This window comes from Nycticebus coucang, chromosome 10, assembly GCF_027406575.1.
Source record: "Nycticebus coucang isolate mNycCou1 chromosome 10, mNycCou1.pri, whole genome shotgun sequence".
NCBI classification, from domain to species: Eukaryota; Metazoa; Chordata; class Mammalia; order Primates; family Lorisidae; genus Nycticebus; species Nycticebus coucang.
In genome coordinates this window covers 89,372,926-89,393,376 of record NC_069789.1, presented here as the reverse complement: position 1 = coordinate 89,393,376, position 20,451 = coordinate 89,372,926, and the positions used below count along the sequence as shown (strand labels likewise).

The 20,451-nt window shown below is 40.2% G+C and overlaps 1 protein-coding gene across 3 annotated transcripts in view; it reads left to right on the top strand.

Moving 5' to 3' along the window:
- The window catches only part of DNM3 (dynamin 3), a 600,651-nt gene that overhangs the window by 574,154 nt on the left and 6,046 nt on the right, over positions 1-20,451 (top strand). For 2 of the 3 annotated variants that reach the window (XM_053604810.1, XM_053604809.1), the window contains 2 exons: positions 685-911; positions 1,496-1,762. In XM_053604810.1, coding sequence (XP_053460785.1) covers positions 685-911; positions 1,496-1,762 — 494 coding nt within the window. Of the gene's footprint in view, positions 1-684; positions 912-1,495; positions 1,763-6,444; positions 7,068-20,451 lie in introns of those variants that run through there. The other variant, XM_053604811.1, reaches the window with a different exon arrangement.

The following is a 20,451-nucleotide window of genomic DNA, read 5'->3' as shown; positions in this document are numbered from 1 at the left end:
CCCTCCTTTAAGACGCCTATATATTTTCATCCTTTAGTTCATTTTTACGTATCTGTCACCTAGGGGACATCATGTCTGTGCTCGTCATTGCTAACTAACTACTAAATTTTGAGAAAACAAAGTGTATTTCCTTCACTTGTTTGTAAATCAATGTGCATAGAGTTATGTAAGGTTCGGTATTTAATACTTACTAGTGTTATTTCCACTTTTGAGATAATACTGAAACTTAAGAATTTTAATAATTTTCCAGGGATTTGGGGTAAAAGCCAAGTAAAGGACTGGAAATGTCAAAGGATAGAAAACTTGTGTTATTACATAGGTTTCTTTTTTCTTAAAAATGCTGCTGCTTATCACATGGCACTTTCCTCTCCTGTAAGCCCCACAGCATCAGACTACCAGATGGAAGGCTTGCACACTTAACAAACAGGCCCTGTTAGGGCACTGGCAGGGCTTGGTCTCTGTTTGATTCATCCATGTTATCCAGAGGGAAACTGTTACCCATACCAGTACTAAGGACAGGGAAGATAACAACAAAAATAAGCAAAAACAGATATCCCTAATGCTTCCTTCTCCCAGGGTGGACACTGGGGGGACTTTGCCCACAGTCCCTGAATGTCACAGCCATGTTTATACCACCCCATCACTCGTCATGACCACTTTAATTTTTTTGTGGTAATCTGACAGGTTAAAGACTTCATAAATTCAGAGCTCCTAGCACAATTGTATTCTTCAGAGGACCAAAATACGCTGATGGAGGAATCAGCTGAGCAGGCACAGCGCCGGGATGAGATGCTTCGAATGTACCAAGCCCTTAAAGAAGCCCTTGTGATCATCGGGGACATCAACACAGCCACTGTGTCCACCCCTGCCCCGCCCCCGGTGGATGACTCCTGGATACAGCACTCTCGCAGGTAGGAAACCGCCCCGTGACACCTGAGGCCTGCTATGCTGCCCCATGTCATTTTCTGAGAGTGCTTTACTAAACCAATATGAACCTAGGGAAAAAGAGGAAAAATGCTGTTTACATCCAGGAGTGAAAGGGTCAGATCACACCAAGTTCCTTCAATAGTGAGCATAGTCCCTTACAAAGGATGGTTAGGCAGTCATTCAACAGAATAAGACAGGGCCGTTAAGGTGTAAATGAAAAGATAATGAAGTTAAAGTGGAGCGTAACAAAAAAGATGTTGTAGGATGTTGTGTTTTATGATGTATAAAAATGCAACATATATATGTGTATGTGTGTAGAGAGAGAAAAAATGCACACTTGTGCATAAGCAGACATGGTTAAAAGGGACGTCCAAAGACCCTGGCCCATAGGGAAAGGGTGGAGGGAGGGAAACTCACTCTCCCCCACCTACCGACTTCCATAACAGGTATCTTGAGTTACTCAAATCAAAAATACAATTTTGAAAACGGAGTCAGGAAGTTATAAAACTTTTAGACCAGTTCACGCAGAAAGTTGGAGTGAGTGGCTGCAATTTGTCTTTTTCCTCAGGTCACCTCCTCCAAGCCCCACCACCCAGAGGAGGCCGACTCTGAGCGCGCCCCTCACCAGGCCCGTGTCCGGCCGGGGCCCGGCGCCCGCCATCCCCTCTCCGGGCCCCCACTCGCCCGCCATCCCCTCCCCGGGGCCCCACTCGGGGGCGCCCCCTGTCCCGTTCCGTCCGGGCCCGTTACCTCCTTTTCCCAACAGCAGCGACTCCTTCGGAGCCCCTCCACAAGTCCCCTCGCGGCCCACCCGGGCCCCGCCCAGCGTTCCAAGGTAAGGCGCCGCACAGTTGGGGGGTGCTGTTTGGTTCCCTTCTCATAGCATGACAGACAGAATTTATTTGAAATCCAAAACGCCAAAGATCTTATCATACATGTTTGCAATTTTCACACTGGAGGGGACTGAAGGAAAATTGCTGAGCCTGTTACACCATTTAAATACCATATGTGGTCATTAAAGTTTCTCATTTATCAACTGGCACAAAACGGGACCAAGAAGACTGGGTCCCCATGAATGACCCTTTGGCAGCTGTTGGTAGAATTTGACTGAAGGCTTTGAAACAAAAGAGCTGTGGCCGCCTGTGGTAATTTGTGTGCTGCCTAGGCCATGAGAGGGTCATGGGCTCCGGCCTCAGCTTCTCCATTACCAGAGGAATTCTAGAAAACCACTGACTTAAGGAATTTTATCCATCTGCCCGCTGAACTGTGACCTTATATGAATATTACTATAACTCTAAGGTAGGCTGATTAAATTCCAGGGTTTTTTTAAACTATGCATGGAAATTTTAACACAGACCTACTGTTGCTGTGTGTAGTCACTGACCATACATGAGATAGCACAGGGTACCTTTGAATAATACATTTTGACAGTAATAAGCAGATTTTCAGGCCTAATTGTAAAACAATAAAGCTAATAAATAATGAAACTGGATACATATACTTGAAGCAATATTCTCACCTTCACACATTTACAGTACAAACATATACAATGATTTTAACCACGGATGTTTAAGGTATAAAGTATTAAGGGTTTTTTCCCCCTCAAAATTAGAAATTTTAAAAGGAAAGAAAATTATCCCACGAGTAAAGCTAATTTTTAAAAAATTAAATTCAGAGAATTACGATGTTGCTGTGTTCCATGAACGAAAGTCTGACTAGTACACATACTACAGAAACAGAATTGACGGCCACCGCCCATGAAGGCCGGGTCACCTCATCCACTAATGGTGGCACTTACGTTTTATTTTGATCTTCAGACTGTTGGGTGCAATGAGGAGAAGATGGGGAACTTTAAACTAGTAAACAAAGGATGTGGTAGCAGGAGTAGCAGATTACAGGCAGAGGACCTGGGTGGCATGCAGGTCTTGGGCACCTCCCTGGGCTCTGAGACAGGAGTTCCTCAGCCTTGAAATAGGAAAAATTCAACAACAAGGTTGTTGCCAGATAATATGAGATGAGGTATTTGAAAGAGTTTGACAAACTGTAAAGAATGTGGTTATTACTACTGTTAGCATCATTTCTGGTCCTAATCAAAGAAGATATATATACTCCCACCCTGTCTATTGCCCTAATTCAATAGGCTGAGCTTACGATTTATTTGGGACTGAGCTGAATTTCTGGTACTAATAGTAATAGTACCAGTCAACATTGATTGTGCTTTCAATATGTGTTGGGCATTGTCCTAAGAGCTTTGCTTGTACATTTTGTACAATGTTCACAACAACCTGGTAAGATGGGTTATTATCCACCTCATACAGGATAGGTGCCTGGGTTAGGCAACTTGTCCTGGGCTGCTCAGCCGTCCCTAGAAGAGCCTGGCTTCCATCCTAAGCAGTCTGACTCCAGAACTCAATCTCCCAACCACGACCTCCAGGTTTCTCAGCCCCATTGCTGCTGACATGTTTGTTGTGGGACTATCATGTCCAGTGTTGAAGATTCAGCAGCATCCCTGGCCTCTTCCCACTAGACTTCAGTTGCATTCTCCTAGTTGTGACCACTGAGAATAGACTTCACCAGGGTCCCTTAGGAGAGTAAAATTCCTCTCCACTCAACAGCCACTGATCTGCAGTATTCAAAAGAATTTTCCCTTCTGCATAACAAACATGAATTTCAGCATTGAGCCTCACCATAAGAAAGATCAAATTTAGTGTTTCAGAAAAACCTCAGGTTGACTCGGAAGGTATCTGCCATTGTGCCAGGAAGGTATAGAGGCCACTGAAGAGGGGGAGTTGATTGACAGTGGGAAGGCGGAGCCCCACCCAGGACAGATATTTGTCTGTCTAGCTATGAGAAGGGACCAGAGCCACTTGGTGGTGCCCGTCCTTGGGAAGGAATTTGCATGTCTTGCCTGCTTGCTTGACTGCTTTACCTCTTGGTTTTGGAAAAGCTAGCTTACCAATACCCTTCAGAAAAATGAACCTCCGAATGACTTGAATGCTAAATTGATTTGTTAAGTGGGCGGAGTTGCCCTTGGTATTTTCAAGCTCACAAGCATGCGGCCGCAGGGTGAGCTCCAGGAGCCTGAGCTAGCTGATGGCTTTGCATGGGCAGCACCGCTTGGAAGGGGAGCCTCCTGGTTGCACTAGACTGCCGTTATAAGACAACGGTTACATTATTTGAAATTTCTAGAATATGTCAAGTTAGAATCAGACTTAACTTGATCTGGCCTTGCAAGAGAGTACCACATTTAAAACAGAAATGGGAGTACCGAGTAAAAGAGGAAAGTTGGTTGTTTTGTGCTGAGACTTCAAGTTTCCACGCCAGTTCAGCACACTGGGAGGGAACTCCCAGGGGATGGGGGGTGTCACCTGAGAGAAAGCAAGAAAGACTCCGTCAGGATCCCCAGGCCTATTAAAGTCTAGCTTTAGATGGAGAATTCTGACCACATAAAGTCTGTTTTTAATAAAAGCCAGAGCAGGAATCCTACCAAATACAAGCCAGAAATGGGGTTTAGAATTTCAAAAAAAAGGAAAGAAAAAGAAAGAAAGAGAGAGAGAAAGAAACAAAAATTGAGCTAAGCTCTTGTCAAAACTTCACCTTGTTCTATTTGTTTATACTCCCTACGTGATTTACTTCCGTTTTCTCTATTAAAAACTGAAAAAGTAGAAATGCCATTATCCATCATCTCCAGGAAAACAACCCTTAGCTTACCGAGAAGGAAGTTTGTTTTTTCCCCCCCAAAGTTCTTGGCTTTCCTAAGGGCCCTTTCTCCTTTTTTATCTGAAACCAGAAACTCATAACATGACAAGACAGCACAAACGGTGTCCCGCCAGCTCCCTGTTGGGCTTTAATATTACAAAGGCAATAACCGAGCTTTTAGAGGCCAGAGATTCTGCCAATCGGCATGTGCCTGTGCTTAGTTTTCTTCTGGATAATTTGCGACTTCATTAGCAAGTTATGATCTTGAGTTTTAAGAGCATATATATTTTTATGTTAACTCTACTCAGGAGGTAATCAGAGCTCTTACAATCGCACAGAAACCATGAGTGCTCTGCCTTTTAAAGGAGTGTTATTAATGTATCTTTCCATTCCGATATGAAGGGAGAGGAGGGAGCAAGGTGGTGGAGCCACTTTTGGCCAAGCTTTACTTAGCTGCTCGAGCTGTTCTGGTTTATATGCATGGAGTCTTTCAGCGAGGGAGCTGGAAATACTGCAAACGGCATGCCTGTTTTAATTAATTCCACTTGAACTAAGGGAGCGTCTTTTTTTCCCAAAGAGACTCACTCGTATGGATGTTTCTGTCATTAGTAGGTTGGGTATACATAAAACTGGGATGTGTGGAACATTTTCTCTCCCCAGAATGTCTGGATTGTCCCCTGGCCTCTCACTTCCACTCAGCGTCTCTGAAGGGGTTAAACCTTGTTTGAAAATCCAAGCCAACATGGATTTGTTTGGCAAAATGATCTTAAACAGACATCAGCACCTCTTTAGGGTCCCTATTCTCTTCATTGAAGTTCCTACTCTCCATGAGACGTTCACTTGAGAGCTGATACACGTACAGCTATTTTCAGTTACGGCTTCTTAAAATTAGTTAATTGGGAATCACAGCCTTTGGCATTCAAAGAACAAATTAACTGAATCAGAGTGTGTTTTTCCTGGCAATCACTGGCTCTGGCGTTATTTCACTCATTTTTCTTCTCTTCTTTCTTTGGACTAAGCGATTTTGCAATGGTCAAAAGGGGATAGGGTGGGAGGCAGGGTCTCTCTCCAAGAAAGAATAAACTTGCTTTACCTCATCACTCAATCTTCCATTCAGAAAAAAAAAAAAGAAGGAAAAGTTGAAAAATAGAAAGACTTTCTTTTAACCACTCTTTTTCACCAAGTCTGATGATTATCTTCTAAAAATGGCAAAACCAAAATCATTCAGAAGGATTTGGCCTTAACTCCGGCTCGTCTACATGACAGAAACATAACATGGAAACCCAGAAATCCTCCACTGAAAGAGTCTCTGGTGAGCCCCACAAGGAAGCTGATGCCTTGCCCTGCATGGACAGCCCCAGAGTCCCCAGGGCAGCATCAAGGGTATCCCAGAGCTTCTCACTATGTCCACGCCATGACCGATGTGGTTTCCTTGACTTCACATAGCACACTGTAAGACTCTTGTCTCAGTCCCACATTTGCAGTAATTGATTATTAAATCAACCATGACAAAGTTGCATAAATCCCTCCACCTAAAGAGAAAATCAATGCCCTTATATTCTTTTCTTTACAAAGATAAAAGCCATATAATTCTCCTAGCCATTTAGTTTACTTTTGTTTGACCTTGACGGCCTATGGAACTACATCTCCTATACATATTTTATATGTTGCTGTAATTGACAGTTAATACAGGATCCCTTTCACTTAGGGATAAGGCCTTTGTTTTGGTTTGGTTTGTTTTCTAGCCAGTCCCTCCAGTTTTGAGTAAAGACAAACCCACAATTCTTATGAATGTGTCTTTGCATCCCTCACATCAAGGTTTGGTGCCATGAAGGAGGAAGCTGCTGAGCCCTGAAGTCGCGGGCTAAGGGTCCATGGACAGTTAAGCAACTTGTATGACTAGACTGTGTCTGATTCCCCTGCAGTCATGTTACTGGAAACCTCCTGACTTACTCTCTCCTCAACTACCCTCTAAAAGTGTGACTTCTTTTAGCAGCTAAGTGTCAGTTGGACAAATGATGAACTCATCTTGTGACTTCTGATGTCAACCATGAGCTTTCCATTTTCCTCACCATTCTCCCTCTTTAAAGAACAAATAAATAAATTTATAATTAGGTATTCTGATTTTTCAGGAAACAGTTTATATTCTTAAGTAACTGGACTTAAAGATTTTTAAGCAAAGATTTTTAAACAGTATAATTGCTTAGAATAGAAACAGAATAAGAATCTTTTTGATTCTTAATATTTAAGGTATCTCATGAGGCAACTATGTTACAAAATCCGTTACTGCAACCCCCAAATGTATAATAATTACTAATTTGCTGCAGGTTTAACATGAGTTGTCATGATGCTTCATCTACTTTAATAAAAATAGAATTTGAGCCACATGATGTTCACCAAAGAAAATGTTCGATTTAATTTAAGCCCCTCAATCAAATATCCATACATCAAAAGCCTCATTCCGATTTCCATGATGTCTTTGGTTGTAACATAGTATTTCACTGGGGTGAATCAATGGTTAATGTCAAAGTTTTTCATTCTTTAAGTCTTGGTTTCAATCTGGTTTAAGTGAAAGTAAAATTAGTTTGGTGGTTTCCTTCTTGGGTCTAGCAAACTTGAGTCTACTTTACACAAACATCCCCATCCTGCCACAGTTCAGATGACTGGCAGTCTGTTTAGGCAAGGCTCAGAAACAGAATGCAAGTGTACGAAGATCAGAATGTGAGAACTTCGCAGATAGACTTCAGATTGCCCTTACATTGTCCCTGTCTCCCTTGTCTTACTTTTCCAAACATCCTGTGTTGCAGAAGGGGAAAGGAAAATAAGAAAGGTTCTACGGGAGGCAAAGTCCAAGTAATGTAAATGCAGACAGGCAGCAGTAAATACAAGATGCCACTGTTAGCCCAGTAGTAACAGCCATGAAGTTAACCAAACACAACTGCTTCCACGTCCCATGGCAAATAATAGCAAATAGCTCTGTCATTGGTCTCTCTGGGATTCTAAATTGCTAAGCTTCAACCACTGCAGGGAAGGCCTTCCTGAGTTTCAGAGTGCCCAGGCCTGCCCCGGGTTTCACCTGACGGATGGAGGAATCAGCCAACACGGGCGTCTGGCAAAGGAGCCACTGGCCAGTGAAAAATGCACAGTAAATGATTATTATTCTTCCTGTGGCCAGTCAGCAGCAAATTGTCACCAGACAGAATCTGCTGAATGTTCCTGTATACAAGTTGATGTCAGCTCAAAGAGAGGGGAGAAAAAGTCCTGCCCAGAGTGAGCAGACACCGACTAGACACACACAACCTGGTCCTTCAGTTTCATCACTAAGCTCTTTTGTTTCCCTCACTGTAAGAAAAGAATGACTTTACAGGGAAACCTTCCCGTTCAGGCAGTGCTGGTCAGATGGTATGATTTTCAGTGACGTTCGTGATTCATGGCACAATTTTATTCGTGTCTTTTTTACCTCGAAATTTTATCCAAGCAGCAAAGTAGAAGAACGGACTGCTGGGGACTTTCTCTTCCTTTCTAAATTATCAGCTATTGTGAAAGATTGGACATGAAATTTAAATGACACTTACTAGAGTTGCTTTCACTGATAACAGCCAGGAAATTAAAAATGAAAATGTAAACACTGTGTCTTTCACTCAGAGCAGGCCTTAGCTGCCTACCTTCAGCACTATAAGAAAAAGTTGAAGATTTAGCTAACGGTTTGATGGCTTTCGCCCACTTGTCATAACTTTATTGCTGCTTAAATGTAGAATTTTAAAATGCCTGACATTGAAATCCTTTGCTTACTTGTGCCAGCAAATCTTAAGCGTAGTCTGGAACACCCTTTAGTTGCCAGATGAAACCCATCTGGTTTACCAAACACTATTGCCAAAAGAATGTTGCACTTTTGTTCTGAACGAAATTCTAAATCTGGAGGATGGGAAAGCAGTGTTGGAAAGGCATTGGATTTGAGAGACTCTGCAGGTGTGTTGATGCCACAGGATTTAAGTATTTACACAAAGTTTAAAGCACATGGCAACTCCAACCAGAGATAGAATTTCTACATAGGGCAAAAGCTAAAGCCACAAGGCATTTGGGCAGCCTCATCACGGCGTGGTGCTACGGGCTTTTCCTTCTGGCTACTTTTCAGGCATCAGAGCCACGTCACAAACACAACCGCAAATAGCGAGTGCTCTAACGTCTTGAATTATTTTTCAACTGTTCCCATAAGAACTAGGAAATGTTCACTCCTGATTTCCAGTCAAAATTTTCAGTTCCTGTCAATCACAGAGAGAACACATGCCATCTAAGGATCAGAAAAAAATGTTTAATCAAAATGGCAAGTAGCAAACTTTCTCACTTATTTGTGATCAATAACAAAGCAGCACCTTCCTAACTTCCCTCATTCAAAAATGAGTGGAGAATTTCAAATCTTCATAAAGTCGATTTTTCCCCCATTGGAAATGAACTTAAGAATTATAAAGCAGGACAGGGGGTAGTGCTCTTCTTGTAGCGCTTACAGAAGCCCAGTAAATGTGCAAGTTAATATGAAATTGAGAAATAAGCTCCACTCCTCCCCTGCTTTTTTGGTAGAAGGGCTAATGTGCTAAATAAGAGAAAAGAGAATAAGGTAAAGACCTGGTAACCAAAAACTGGGTACACCACCCCAGGAGAATCCATGAGCTTTTAGATAGTCATGAAAACCAAGAGGAGGGAAGACTGTGCGAGAAGGGGTTTGTATGGGATTTGGGAAATGGTCTTATTTAACAATCAGATAGACCCCTTGCCTCCACCTCGTAAATATTACCTGGGTTTGGTTTCAGACTTTCATGAGCATGTCATCCGAATTTATTTTTTTGTCTTAAACATGCAACATGCACTTATAGTATTTCATTTATTTCAAAAGATTATTTGAATGAGACCCTGAAGAGGTTAGGAGATTAAAAAGTCTTTTAAAGGCATTTTGTGGTTCAGAAAGTGCAGTTATTCCACTTGGGAGTGGATCTGTATGTAAGAGATGTTCTGTACCTTGTATTTTTTTTAAGTTTACATTAGGATTATTCTCAAAGCCAATTTTAAGAGTGAATGAAATTTTTACACAAGTAAATCTGCCCTTAAGTATCATGCTCAGGGGCTCACACCACAAAGTCAGCCCTTCTACTTAAAGTTAGAGCACCATTTACCAGGAAAAAGCGGTAAAAACTGAGGAAAACGTCTACTTAGTTTTTTAAAACCACTGGAATTAATTTTTGCTTCTCAGTAGTGTTGGAAAATATTTTAATAACTACACTAATAAAACTGCATGTGAGGCAAATTCTACCTTAATTATTGCCTCTGGAGGTGGAAAAATTAAGGATATATTAGTGAATGTGTTAACTAGAGAAACCACTGCAGTCATTTCTCACCACATACCTAGTTCTAAAGTCAAAATAACATCTGTGACCTGAATATTATTTGCTTGAAAACAGACTTATAGCTTTAGTTGTAGCAATAGTAGCACTCAGGACTCAAATGGAGAGGAAAAAAAAAATCTTGCATCTTCTCAGTAGATAGTGGTTAACCTACATAAATATTCTGTACATAGTTCAGGTTAGGAATCTGTAATTAGGGATGTTGGTATAATTCCTGGATGTGGTTTAATATTTCAGACACTCTAACTTACTCCATCACCATTTTAATACTTAACACCTGCAAACTAATAATTATATTGAAAATTCATTTTAAAGCACAGTAACTCTTAATAAGCACATTGAAATTGTGCCTCTTGCTTTTGCTTACAACACTGGTCTGTGACTACGTCTTAGAGATTCCCTTCCTTTCTTCTATACCTGCCTCCTTCAACTTCAAGACCTTTCCCTCTCATACACAGCTATTTGATAGGTATTGTTCATTCACAGTCTTCTAGGTGACTGACCACTCACGGGGGCTCTTGGGCCAATAACAGTTGCTACCATATTGGTCCAAAGGCTAATTCCCTGCACAGGAAACATTTCAATAAAATATTCTAGGGGGTCACAAGGAATCTTCACAGTTTATAAATACTTTCATAGTCTCCATTGACTGTTCACAGTTTTCACTTAAGTGTTTCTTTGCTGTTAAAGTTTGCATTTCCATTTTTTCCTATGGGTTTCATACCACTTATTAAAGTGCTTTTTAAGATCTAAAAATATGTAGCTAGAATATTGATGGTCACGTCAGCCATTGTCTTCAGTTCATAAAGCAATGTTGAATGAGAAAAGCAAGGTTTTAAAATATCCCTCTTTATTGCATTCATTGCAGCCCCCTGAGTTCCTCTGCTTTGTACCCCAGCCCCCTGAGTTCCTCTGTCTCTCAGCTGAGGCCCACACCCAATTATACACAACAGTCTTCCCTCTGGTCACTTATGTCGGACACCTGCCTTCTAGCTGTGTTTGGCGGGCCGGCAGGATGAGGTAATAATCAGAATAAAATGTTCTGGGGTTCTGGTCTTATCCACGTACAACATTGTTCAAAACAACTCTCTGTGGGGAAGAGCAGAGTTGCTTTGAGATCCCCAGGTCTACCATTCTCTAGGAGCGCAGAAGAAAACTGTAAACTTTTTTGATCCATTCTAGAATAATGGAAAGATAAATGATATCTGCCTTGACCCATCTTTTCAGTAATGTTTACAGGCAGTTAGATGTATGTGGAAATGAGAGCCCTTCGTTTTTAAACATTTTGGCTTTACTTTCTCCAAGTCCAGCCATCTTCGTTAAGCATGGCCTCCACCGTCATTACAGCAGTGTTTTCCTAAAAGCATATTTTGTGAACTATTTCTCGAGGATGATGGCAGTTTTTTGTAAGACAGATGCCTAAAAGACATATGGTTTTCATAGATTTTCTGTCTAGACTGGCTTTATTTAGTGACTTTTGGTCTGAATTGGTCTAGTTAAAGTTTCTGTAGAAGCTTGTATAAAAGTTTAAAATGTGGGCATACCATTAAGGTGTAAAACAAAACGTTTGACTTCTTACTGGCAAGAGATTAAAAGGGATTGGTTGAAAATTTCCTTCAGTTAAATAATCCTGATCATTCTGTATGCCCACTCATCCCCTCCACCCCCACAACACGATCCGAAATGGAAAGGCTTACCCTGTGAACCCGAGAACTGTTAAATTCATATACTCCTCACTGTTTCCCTGAGTACATTCTTTGTATTCCAGCTGATGTGTACGTGTGTGTGTGTGTGTGTGTGTGTGTGTGTGTGTGTGTTAGAAAGCTCTAATTCTTTCTGCAGACTCTTTACATGGCTCAGGGGACATATGATTCCTTGCCCTTTTAGCACCAATTTTTACAAACACAGCATTTTTCTCCTTTAAAAAAAAAAAAAAAGCATCCACCAAGCCACTGAGTAAAAGAGACTGAACCTTTAGGAGTTTCATAGTACCTTCCAGCAACTATTCCATTTTAAAATGTGGTTCTTGAGCCAGTGTCAAAGACTCATTTAGAAACAATAGGACACTTTCAGAGAAGAAATTACCTCTAGACTTGCCCAGAAATCAGTCTTTTGCTCCCTCTTTTGTAAGAGCTAATACTGCAGACCCAGTCCAGCTTCACTGCCTCAGAGAGAGGAAACTCATGGAGGGGAGAAAATGTGGACCGTTCTGTCTCCACCAGTATCATCACTTGGCTTCTCACCAAACATTTAGTGGGACTTAGTCATATATTTGTTCACTGACATGGCAGCCATGACGAGGCACAATGCCTCTCTGTTTTTCTCTGTTGGCTTTAAAAAAAAAAAAAAAATTTTTTTTTTTTTAATTTGAGCTCTGAGGCATGTTAGAGCTCCCCCTGCTGGATTTGTTTTTTAAAAGAAATGATGGGGAAGAGAATTTATTAAATGGCAATGCTTTGTCTTCATTTTTACCACTTAGCCTGATATAAGTGACCAGAGGAATACCATGTGATACGTTTAAAACTGATCTTTTAATGCACCAAGAATTAAGGTCAGACAGAGTGGAAATATTGGAATGACACCAATCTTCCGTAAGGCTTCAAATTCCTCGTGCTCCTTTTGTTGTTAAAAATTAAAGAAATTGGAAAGTGAGCTCTTCTATTGCTACTATTTCTAGTGACATAGGAGTTACTTTCTCTGAGGGAAGGCCCAAAGTCACACACTCAGGCTGGAAAAGTCCTTGCTGTCTTTCAAAAAGGAACAAAATATGTTTTCCATCTTCCCAAAGCAGAAAGGCATTTTACAGTGTTATGGAGAGATTCAGAGTGTGGCCTGTTTGCTCCCTGTCTTGTGTTTTCCCTTCTTCTTCTTGACTGGAGATAACAGAGGAATGCACAGCTCAGAAGGGCAAGCTTGCTTCTCCCAGCAGCCAGTTCCCGGCACCTCCTTCCCAGCCTCCCCTCTCTCCCACAGATGGTAGGAGTCCGCCTCCACCTCTCTTAATGCCTAGGGTGGGAGTGAGGGGAAGGGCTAGGAGAAAAGACAGAAGAGGAAGACATTCACCCACCCCCCATCAATGGGCGTAGGTTTCTACAGTAAAAAATTCTTAGAGGTCTCTTTGGGAATTATAAAGGGCTGGGGAGGGGGCTAGGGAGAGAAAAGGAAGGAAAGAGAAAGGGGGAAAAAAATATTGGAAGAGACACCACCTAGCTTCCTTCAGGGGCCCTGTGCTTGTAAGTCTCGTACAACCACATCCTTTCCCTGTGTGGTTTCCTCACGCTGTGTCCCTCTGACCCTCTACTTCTTTGTGTCTCTTTTAGTCTTTTACTCTGCCCAGCTTATCTGCTGTCAATGACCTAGAGTGCAGGCCAAAATATAAAAATAAAAAATCTCAAAAGTGATACTTTCTAGAAAACACTTTAGCACGACTAAAAATCCTCCAAGTTACCTATTTTAGGACTTTGTTAGGACTTAAAAACAAGTCCTTTGGTACTTGTGATAAGGAATAAAATCACACTTGATTTCTCAAACTGCCAGGACCTTTTCTTGCTTTCTTTCCTTCACACACACCCTTTCCTATTCCTGGAATGCCAGTCCCCTCAACTTTCCCTACTTTCTGGAAGTCCTTCCAACCCCCCAGCCTCCTTCTGGCTCCAGACTCGGACTCTAGGTGTCCCTGAAAATCCTCAAACACAATCCTGTTGTAACTCGGATCCTACCATTGCCTCTGTTAAATCGTCTCTTCTCACCTAACAAGAAACTCCTTCTGGGCAGAGACGACTTCATTTCTACATCTCTAACTCTTAATAAAGCACCCAGCACATAAGCAGAACTTAATCAGGAGAATGAAGTTGAGTTGCAGGGCTTACTCAGAATTTATTTTGGAATTAGTCCAATACTTAAGCATATTTTATAAAACAATTTACACACACTTTTTTGTTAAGTCCTATTGGAAACCATGCCTGAGTGAATGTTGTAAAATTCATTTTGCTAATCATAAACTGAGCAGAGTTGATGTGGGCAAAGCATCCTTTTAGCTGCCTTTTTGCCACAACCATAGAAGTGGCCATATTAGTACCATATTTGGGGGGGGTTGAAACCCAACTTACGTATTTAGGACAATGTAAAGAAGGTGTGACAGGGAAGATTATGTCACCATATACCTCAGAAACTAATTTATATAAGGATGTTACATATTAGTATCATCAAATAACAGTTGTGGTCTATTTTTCTCCTTGTTCTTATTTCACATTGCATGAATGAATTTATATTTTCCCAATGACATATATTATAAAACTGTGGGTTCATTTTCACAGGGGAAAGAAATGCTGGCTTTAGTATGTAGCAAGAATCATATTAGAGAATTCCCCAAATCCTCTATCTAAATGGGTTCCAAGTCCTTTGTCCTTTCCAACATCTACTGTAAACTATTCTTGGACAGTTTTAGCTCACTCTGTTACTCAAGCCAAAAGGCAAAAAAAATACGCTGGATAACACCCTATAGTATTTTCGATAATAAATTACAAAATACTATCTTCCTCCATATGATGAAAATCAGGGCCGCCGTAGCATTTTTTTCTGAACTTAGCCTCATACTTTCTAGCTATATAAAGCTTCTTTATTAAGTAAGTGCTCTAGAAAAAAAGAAGCAAAGTAAAAGTACATTGCTGAAATTTAAAATACTATGTCCCATAATCTGTCCTCTTAGAGCAGACAAGAGGACCTGTGCCCCAGTGAGTTGCTTTCCCATTTCACCTAGAGCTGTGCTCCTCCCAGATTTACCTGTGGACCCATTCGTTCATTCACATCCATGTTCACGGATGTGCTGATTAGCACCAGGTCCCAATTGCTGAGGCAGGTGATGTGGAAGGCAAGTAAGAAATATAAGGGGGGGGCGGCGCCTGTGGCTCAGTGAGTAAGGCGCCGGCCCCATATGCCAAGGGTGGCGGGTTCAAACCCAGCCCCGGCCAAACGGCAACAAAAAAAAAATAGCCGGGCGTTGTGGCGGGCGCCTGTAGTCCCAGCTGCTCGGGAGGCTGAGGCAGGAGAATCGCCTAAGCCCAGGAGTTGGAGGTTGCTGTGAGCCGTGTGACGCCACGGCACTCTACCGAGGGCAATAAAGTGAAACTCTGTCTCTACAAAAAAAAGAAATATAAGGGGTAATCTCAATTCATATAAGGATAAAAATGAGATAAGAAATAAGATATAATAAGATATGCACATGTCAAACTTTTAAAAAAGTTATACAAAGTTTAAATATTTCAAGAGAGTCATGAAGAAGTAGGGCTTTTCAATTCCTAAACACTCACAATTATTGTTTTCTTTTTTTGGTTTGTTTTTTTCCTAAGAAATTTGTCAAAAGAGCTAGCCAGATGAGAGAAGGTGCCTTACCTCTAGTATTTCAGTTGACAAAACTCTTCATTTCATTTTTTTTTTTTTTTGGAGTCATATCATCAATAAGATTAAAAAGTTGGACAAATTGATACCAGATCACAGAGGCTCCTCGAAGTCTGGGGTGTATAACTGTCCCGTGATTCTCAATGTAATTATATGCAAATTGAATTTTTGAGAGTTATATTTTATAGTCTCAATTATATTTAATAAGTAGAACTTGTAGATAGAAGCTATTACATGTCCTTTTATGTAAATAACTATAATATCTAGAAGTGTCAATCTTTGTATATCTTTCTTGAAGGCTTTCTTTTTCATTTGGGTTCACCTAACTAATTTGGTTATACATCAAAAATACCCTTTCCAAATGTGAGAATTTAGAATGTACATATAGAGACACTTACTTTCAAAACTGCTTTGAGCTGTGCTTAATTCTAATTTCTAAATATATCTAAGTGTTTTTATGACCATTTCTTCATCCTTCTTAAGATTTTTCCAGCACTTTTCTTTTTGTTTTCACTTTTTCTGGCAAATGAATAGAATTTCTAATAAAAGAAGTTCAAAATCATTTATTGTGCCTTAGTTCTCAAAGCACAGTCTGGGAACTTGTTAGAAATATCCCACCCATTAGAAACTGTGAGTGACACCCCAACAACATGTGTTTTAACAAACCCTCCAAAGAACTTTGACTGCCTAGAACATATCAATATAATTTCCCAACAGAAAGAACTTCTGGAGTGGTGACATGTTGGTGTAAGCATAAGAAAAAAATGAGACTGAGCTATATAAGCCCACTCTACCACACACATTTACCAGTCAGATAATTCCCACTTCCCATCTTAAGGAGAAATAAGGGCAGGAGCAGAAAGACCAAGCCATTTCAGAAATCTGTGTTGTGCTACCTGGAAGCAAGGAGCTAAAGGAAAGGTGGTTTTCACACCCACCTCGCAAGCTGACACACCCATGGAGTATGCTCTGTTGACATCTCCCCTGATCCCTGTTAAGACTGGCCTCACGTCATGAACACTCAGAACACACCAACCCAAAGACCAGACAAGAAAACAAATGATGCATTCTTCTCTCTTATCAGTGAAGCCAGTTTCTCCTCCATGATGCCACACACTCTGCATGCACATTTGACTTTCTTACAAAATTTGTCATTGTCCAAAATACTATAAAAAATCCATCCCTGCAGCTAAAAATGCAACTTCAAGCATTACATCTTCCCCTTTAATTCGGAAGCAGCAACATGGCTCTTCTATCATAACCATAAACCGCCCACATACAGCACAGTGTTTCAATAAACGCTAAGTGATACAAGATGCTCCATTTCAATATAACGGGTAACTTAATGAAGCCCATCACTAAACAAAGCAACTGAGGAAAAATTGGTACAGAACAAATAGCTTTGCTTTGCCCAAAACAAACTGTCTTATGAGGTGACTGTCTTTGGAAACTCTTTGGTTAGGAACTGGACCAATGAAGGAACTTTAACCAAGAACTTTAAATGTTTTCCAGTGTTGAAGTTGGCAAGTCTCTTAGCATTGCTTCTTAGAAAATTCACCCTGAACAACTTAATGCTCCTCTTGAATTGCTTTCCTGTAGATTTTTAGATACAGATTGTTGTTGTTTTTGCATTTGTTTCAGAAATAAAATAATGCTCACTTCTTCCACAAAGGTTAGAGGGGAGCGCTTTAGGATTTTTAATTACTAAGTACATATGTGGATTCCTTTAACTGAAGCTAGGCACACTTTGATGATGTCATAATTATTTTGAGAGAACATGATAAAAATTGTATCTTGTGTTCTTTCTTTTTTTTTTTTTTTTTTTGTAGAGACAGAGTCTCACTGTACCGCCCTCGGGTAGAGTGCCGTGGTGTCACACGGCTCACAGCAACCTCTAACTCCTGGGCTTAAGCGATTCTCTTGCCTCAGCCTCCCGAATCTTGTGTTCTTTCAATCATTAATTCACCACCCTGCTGCACAGCACTTATTCACTGGAAGGCTCTAGGATTCCCTGATAGAGCTCATAAGAAATAGGTCCTCCTGATTTATTTACTTTAAAAGCTCATAATGAATAGGTTATCCTGTTAATTTAGTATTAACCAAAGGCCATGCTACGTGCTCAGATGTGGCAGTGAATAAGACAAACAATACCCCTGTCACCTAGCAGAAGCATCTGTCCTCCTGGTCTCCTGCCTTCCCTCCGTTCTGCAGTTTCCCATTCCTATTGTCCTTCTCCGATCCCATCAGCATTGTCAAAGGAGTAAAGTGGAAATGAACAAGGAGTAAAGTGGAAATTTACGGTGCCATCAGAGGACTTAAATATTTCTATTCTCTGTCTCTTACCATCGTTTACTTTCTGGTGCCTTTTACCCATTATATACCTACATTCCCCCTACCACTTCCAAGCTTTATATGTAGTGGTTATAGTCATGTTTGCCCTTGCTTTTACCACATCATTGTACTTTCAAGCCTCCCAGACTATAATCTCAGACTCTGAATTACAGAATTGGCCCCATGTCCCCACTGGAGGGCTATAATGAAGCCACTTGCGTATTTGCCTTATTCCACTCCTCTTCCATTCTGAAGACAGCTGAGCTTGTCACATCATGTAGGATGATGCAGTCCACATAGCAGAGGCTCGACAAATCATGCAAGCAATATGCAACTGGAAGGCATGTTGCAGGTCAGAGATGTTAGTGGGTTAATGATTGTACAACTTGGCACTTGGAGCTAGAATCCACGTCTTTTGACTTCTGATCCAGGACTTTTTCTACATAAACATATTGCCTCAAATATAAGCCTTCGACAAATACCTCAAAATGTTGCCTCCGGGGCCTCAGTGGACCCACTCACCTTGACCTAGCCTAGACTTTCCCCTGGCTAAACATCTTGTTTAGGCACTTTTCAGGCATTCATTCATTTGTTCATTATTCAACAAGTATTTACTCACTGTCTTCTTTTTTTATTTATTTATTTATTTATTTTTTATTAAATCATAGCTGTGTACATTGATATGATCATGGGGCATCATTCACTAGCTTCACAGACCGTTTACCAAGTTTCACATATACTCACTGTCTTCTAATCACATTGTGCTAAATGCTCAATACACATAATAAATGTAAAATATGTGTTCTCTTTCCTCAAGGAATTTTCAGTCTATTAGGGGATACAGGCAGTAATCTAGTAAGTAGGCATATACTCACTCACAAGCCAAGTTAATACACAAACATGAAGTGATAAGGGAAAAGAGGGGAGAAAGTATGATATGGACGGGAAAGACTGAGGAATAAAAAATAAGCCATGAACAAAAGGATCGGAAGAGAACCCCATTTCCATTCATTTGTCTCTTGGATACGAGCTGTGACCCAAGCTGTCACACATGAATAAAATGGTTTCTAATCCACCACACCATGCTGTAGCCTACCTCACACTGAATTTTTAGCTTAATGTCCACTTTTTTCCAAATGAAATCCCTTAATTAATTCCATTATTGAACCTTCTGATAGTTTCCTTCCTTAAAGTTCAAATTCTAGCCAACTCCCTCCCCCAGCCTTACAACTGGTTAATTGCTAAGAATACATTTCCATAGGGTTACATGATTACATGTGTGTTTATCAAACTCCCTGAGGGCAGAAGGACTATTAATTACTGCTTATTCCAAGTACTTACTAAAGAATTACACAATTAAATGTGTAATTTAATTGGTAGAGTTTCCAAGGGTCTCAATCTTATCTGTCTTTAGCTATTTTTTTTGCCATGACCATGATTTACTTACATATACCTTTGTGTTTATAAGCCAAGTCAATATTGTAAGTATTCATAAGTTCCTTACTGCTTCTAGAAGTAACTTTTATTTATTCAGTTGTCATCCAATGACTAAATGACAAGAAGTGAGCTAGACATTGCAGTACTATGATGAGTAAGACACAATTTCTAATCAATGAAGATAAACATGGAAACATAATTAGACTGTGGTGTAATAACTAATAAATAATTGAGATATATTGAGATGCTATCTATAAACAACTATATCAGGACAGGAGAAGGTAACTCAGAGAAGATTTCACTGAGATGAGTCTTAAAGGATGAACTGTTCCTTAAAATGAACACAAGGCAATGAAAACATAATTCCATGTAACAAAAACTACATGAAACAACTTATAGGTGGGCATGACCTCCCAGAAACTTCACTGATCAAAGGACAAAATTATGCAGGTTCAAGACTCAAGACATAAGTTAAATAAATATGGCAATTTCAAATGAAAATGAACAGTATCCTAGCAAAAGACTAAATGTTTTTACATGGTCATAAGTAAAAAGGAAATTATGGAAGGATTTTTCCCAGGGGAGAATTGCCAGAACATTTCAGGTAGTCACTGTAGACTTTCTGCAGGAAGATAATTTGTTTACCCAAATTAATATTGATTGGTTTGGTTTTATTAGTGTGTCTGTAAAAATATCTGCAATTATACTTTTAAAAATTGAGTGCCTGCTTAATAATAATGAGGCTAGTACAGGGCACTAAATTAAAATGCACCCTCCCAAAGCTTTCCTTTAAAGCCTTGTAGATACTTTTCAGGTGCGGGAGGTAAAAGGAACTCTACCAATATCTATGAATTTTTGTGCCAAAGTGGTCAGTATTTTCACTGTTAATCAACATTATCTCTGCTTTGGTTTTCCCTTGATCATATAACTTTATTTTACAGTTCTGTGATTGTTAAACAACACTTTGTAAATGTTTTCTTCAGTGTTCCTAATTTCTTTATATCTGAGAAAGGACAATTCAATTTGATTAATTTAGTGTTTACAATACAGAAGAAAACTCCAAGGCATGACTATTAATATAATTACAGAGGAGTCATTCTGAAAAAATCAGAGAGTTTTGTCAAAAAGAGAGATTTCAACTTGCAGGATTTGTTGAATTTGGAGGGGACATAAAAATTTCTTCCCAAGATACTACATGTGAAGTCAAGTAAACACACACACACACACACATATACATACAAACCCTTAATACATTTAAGAAATA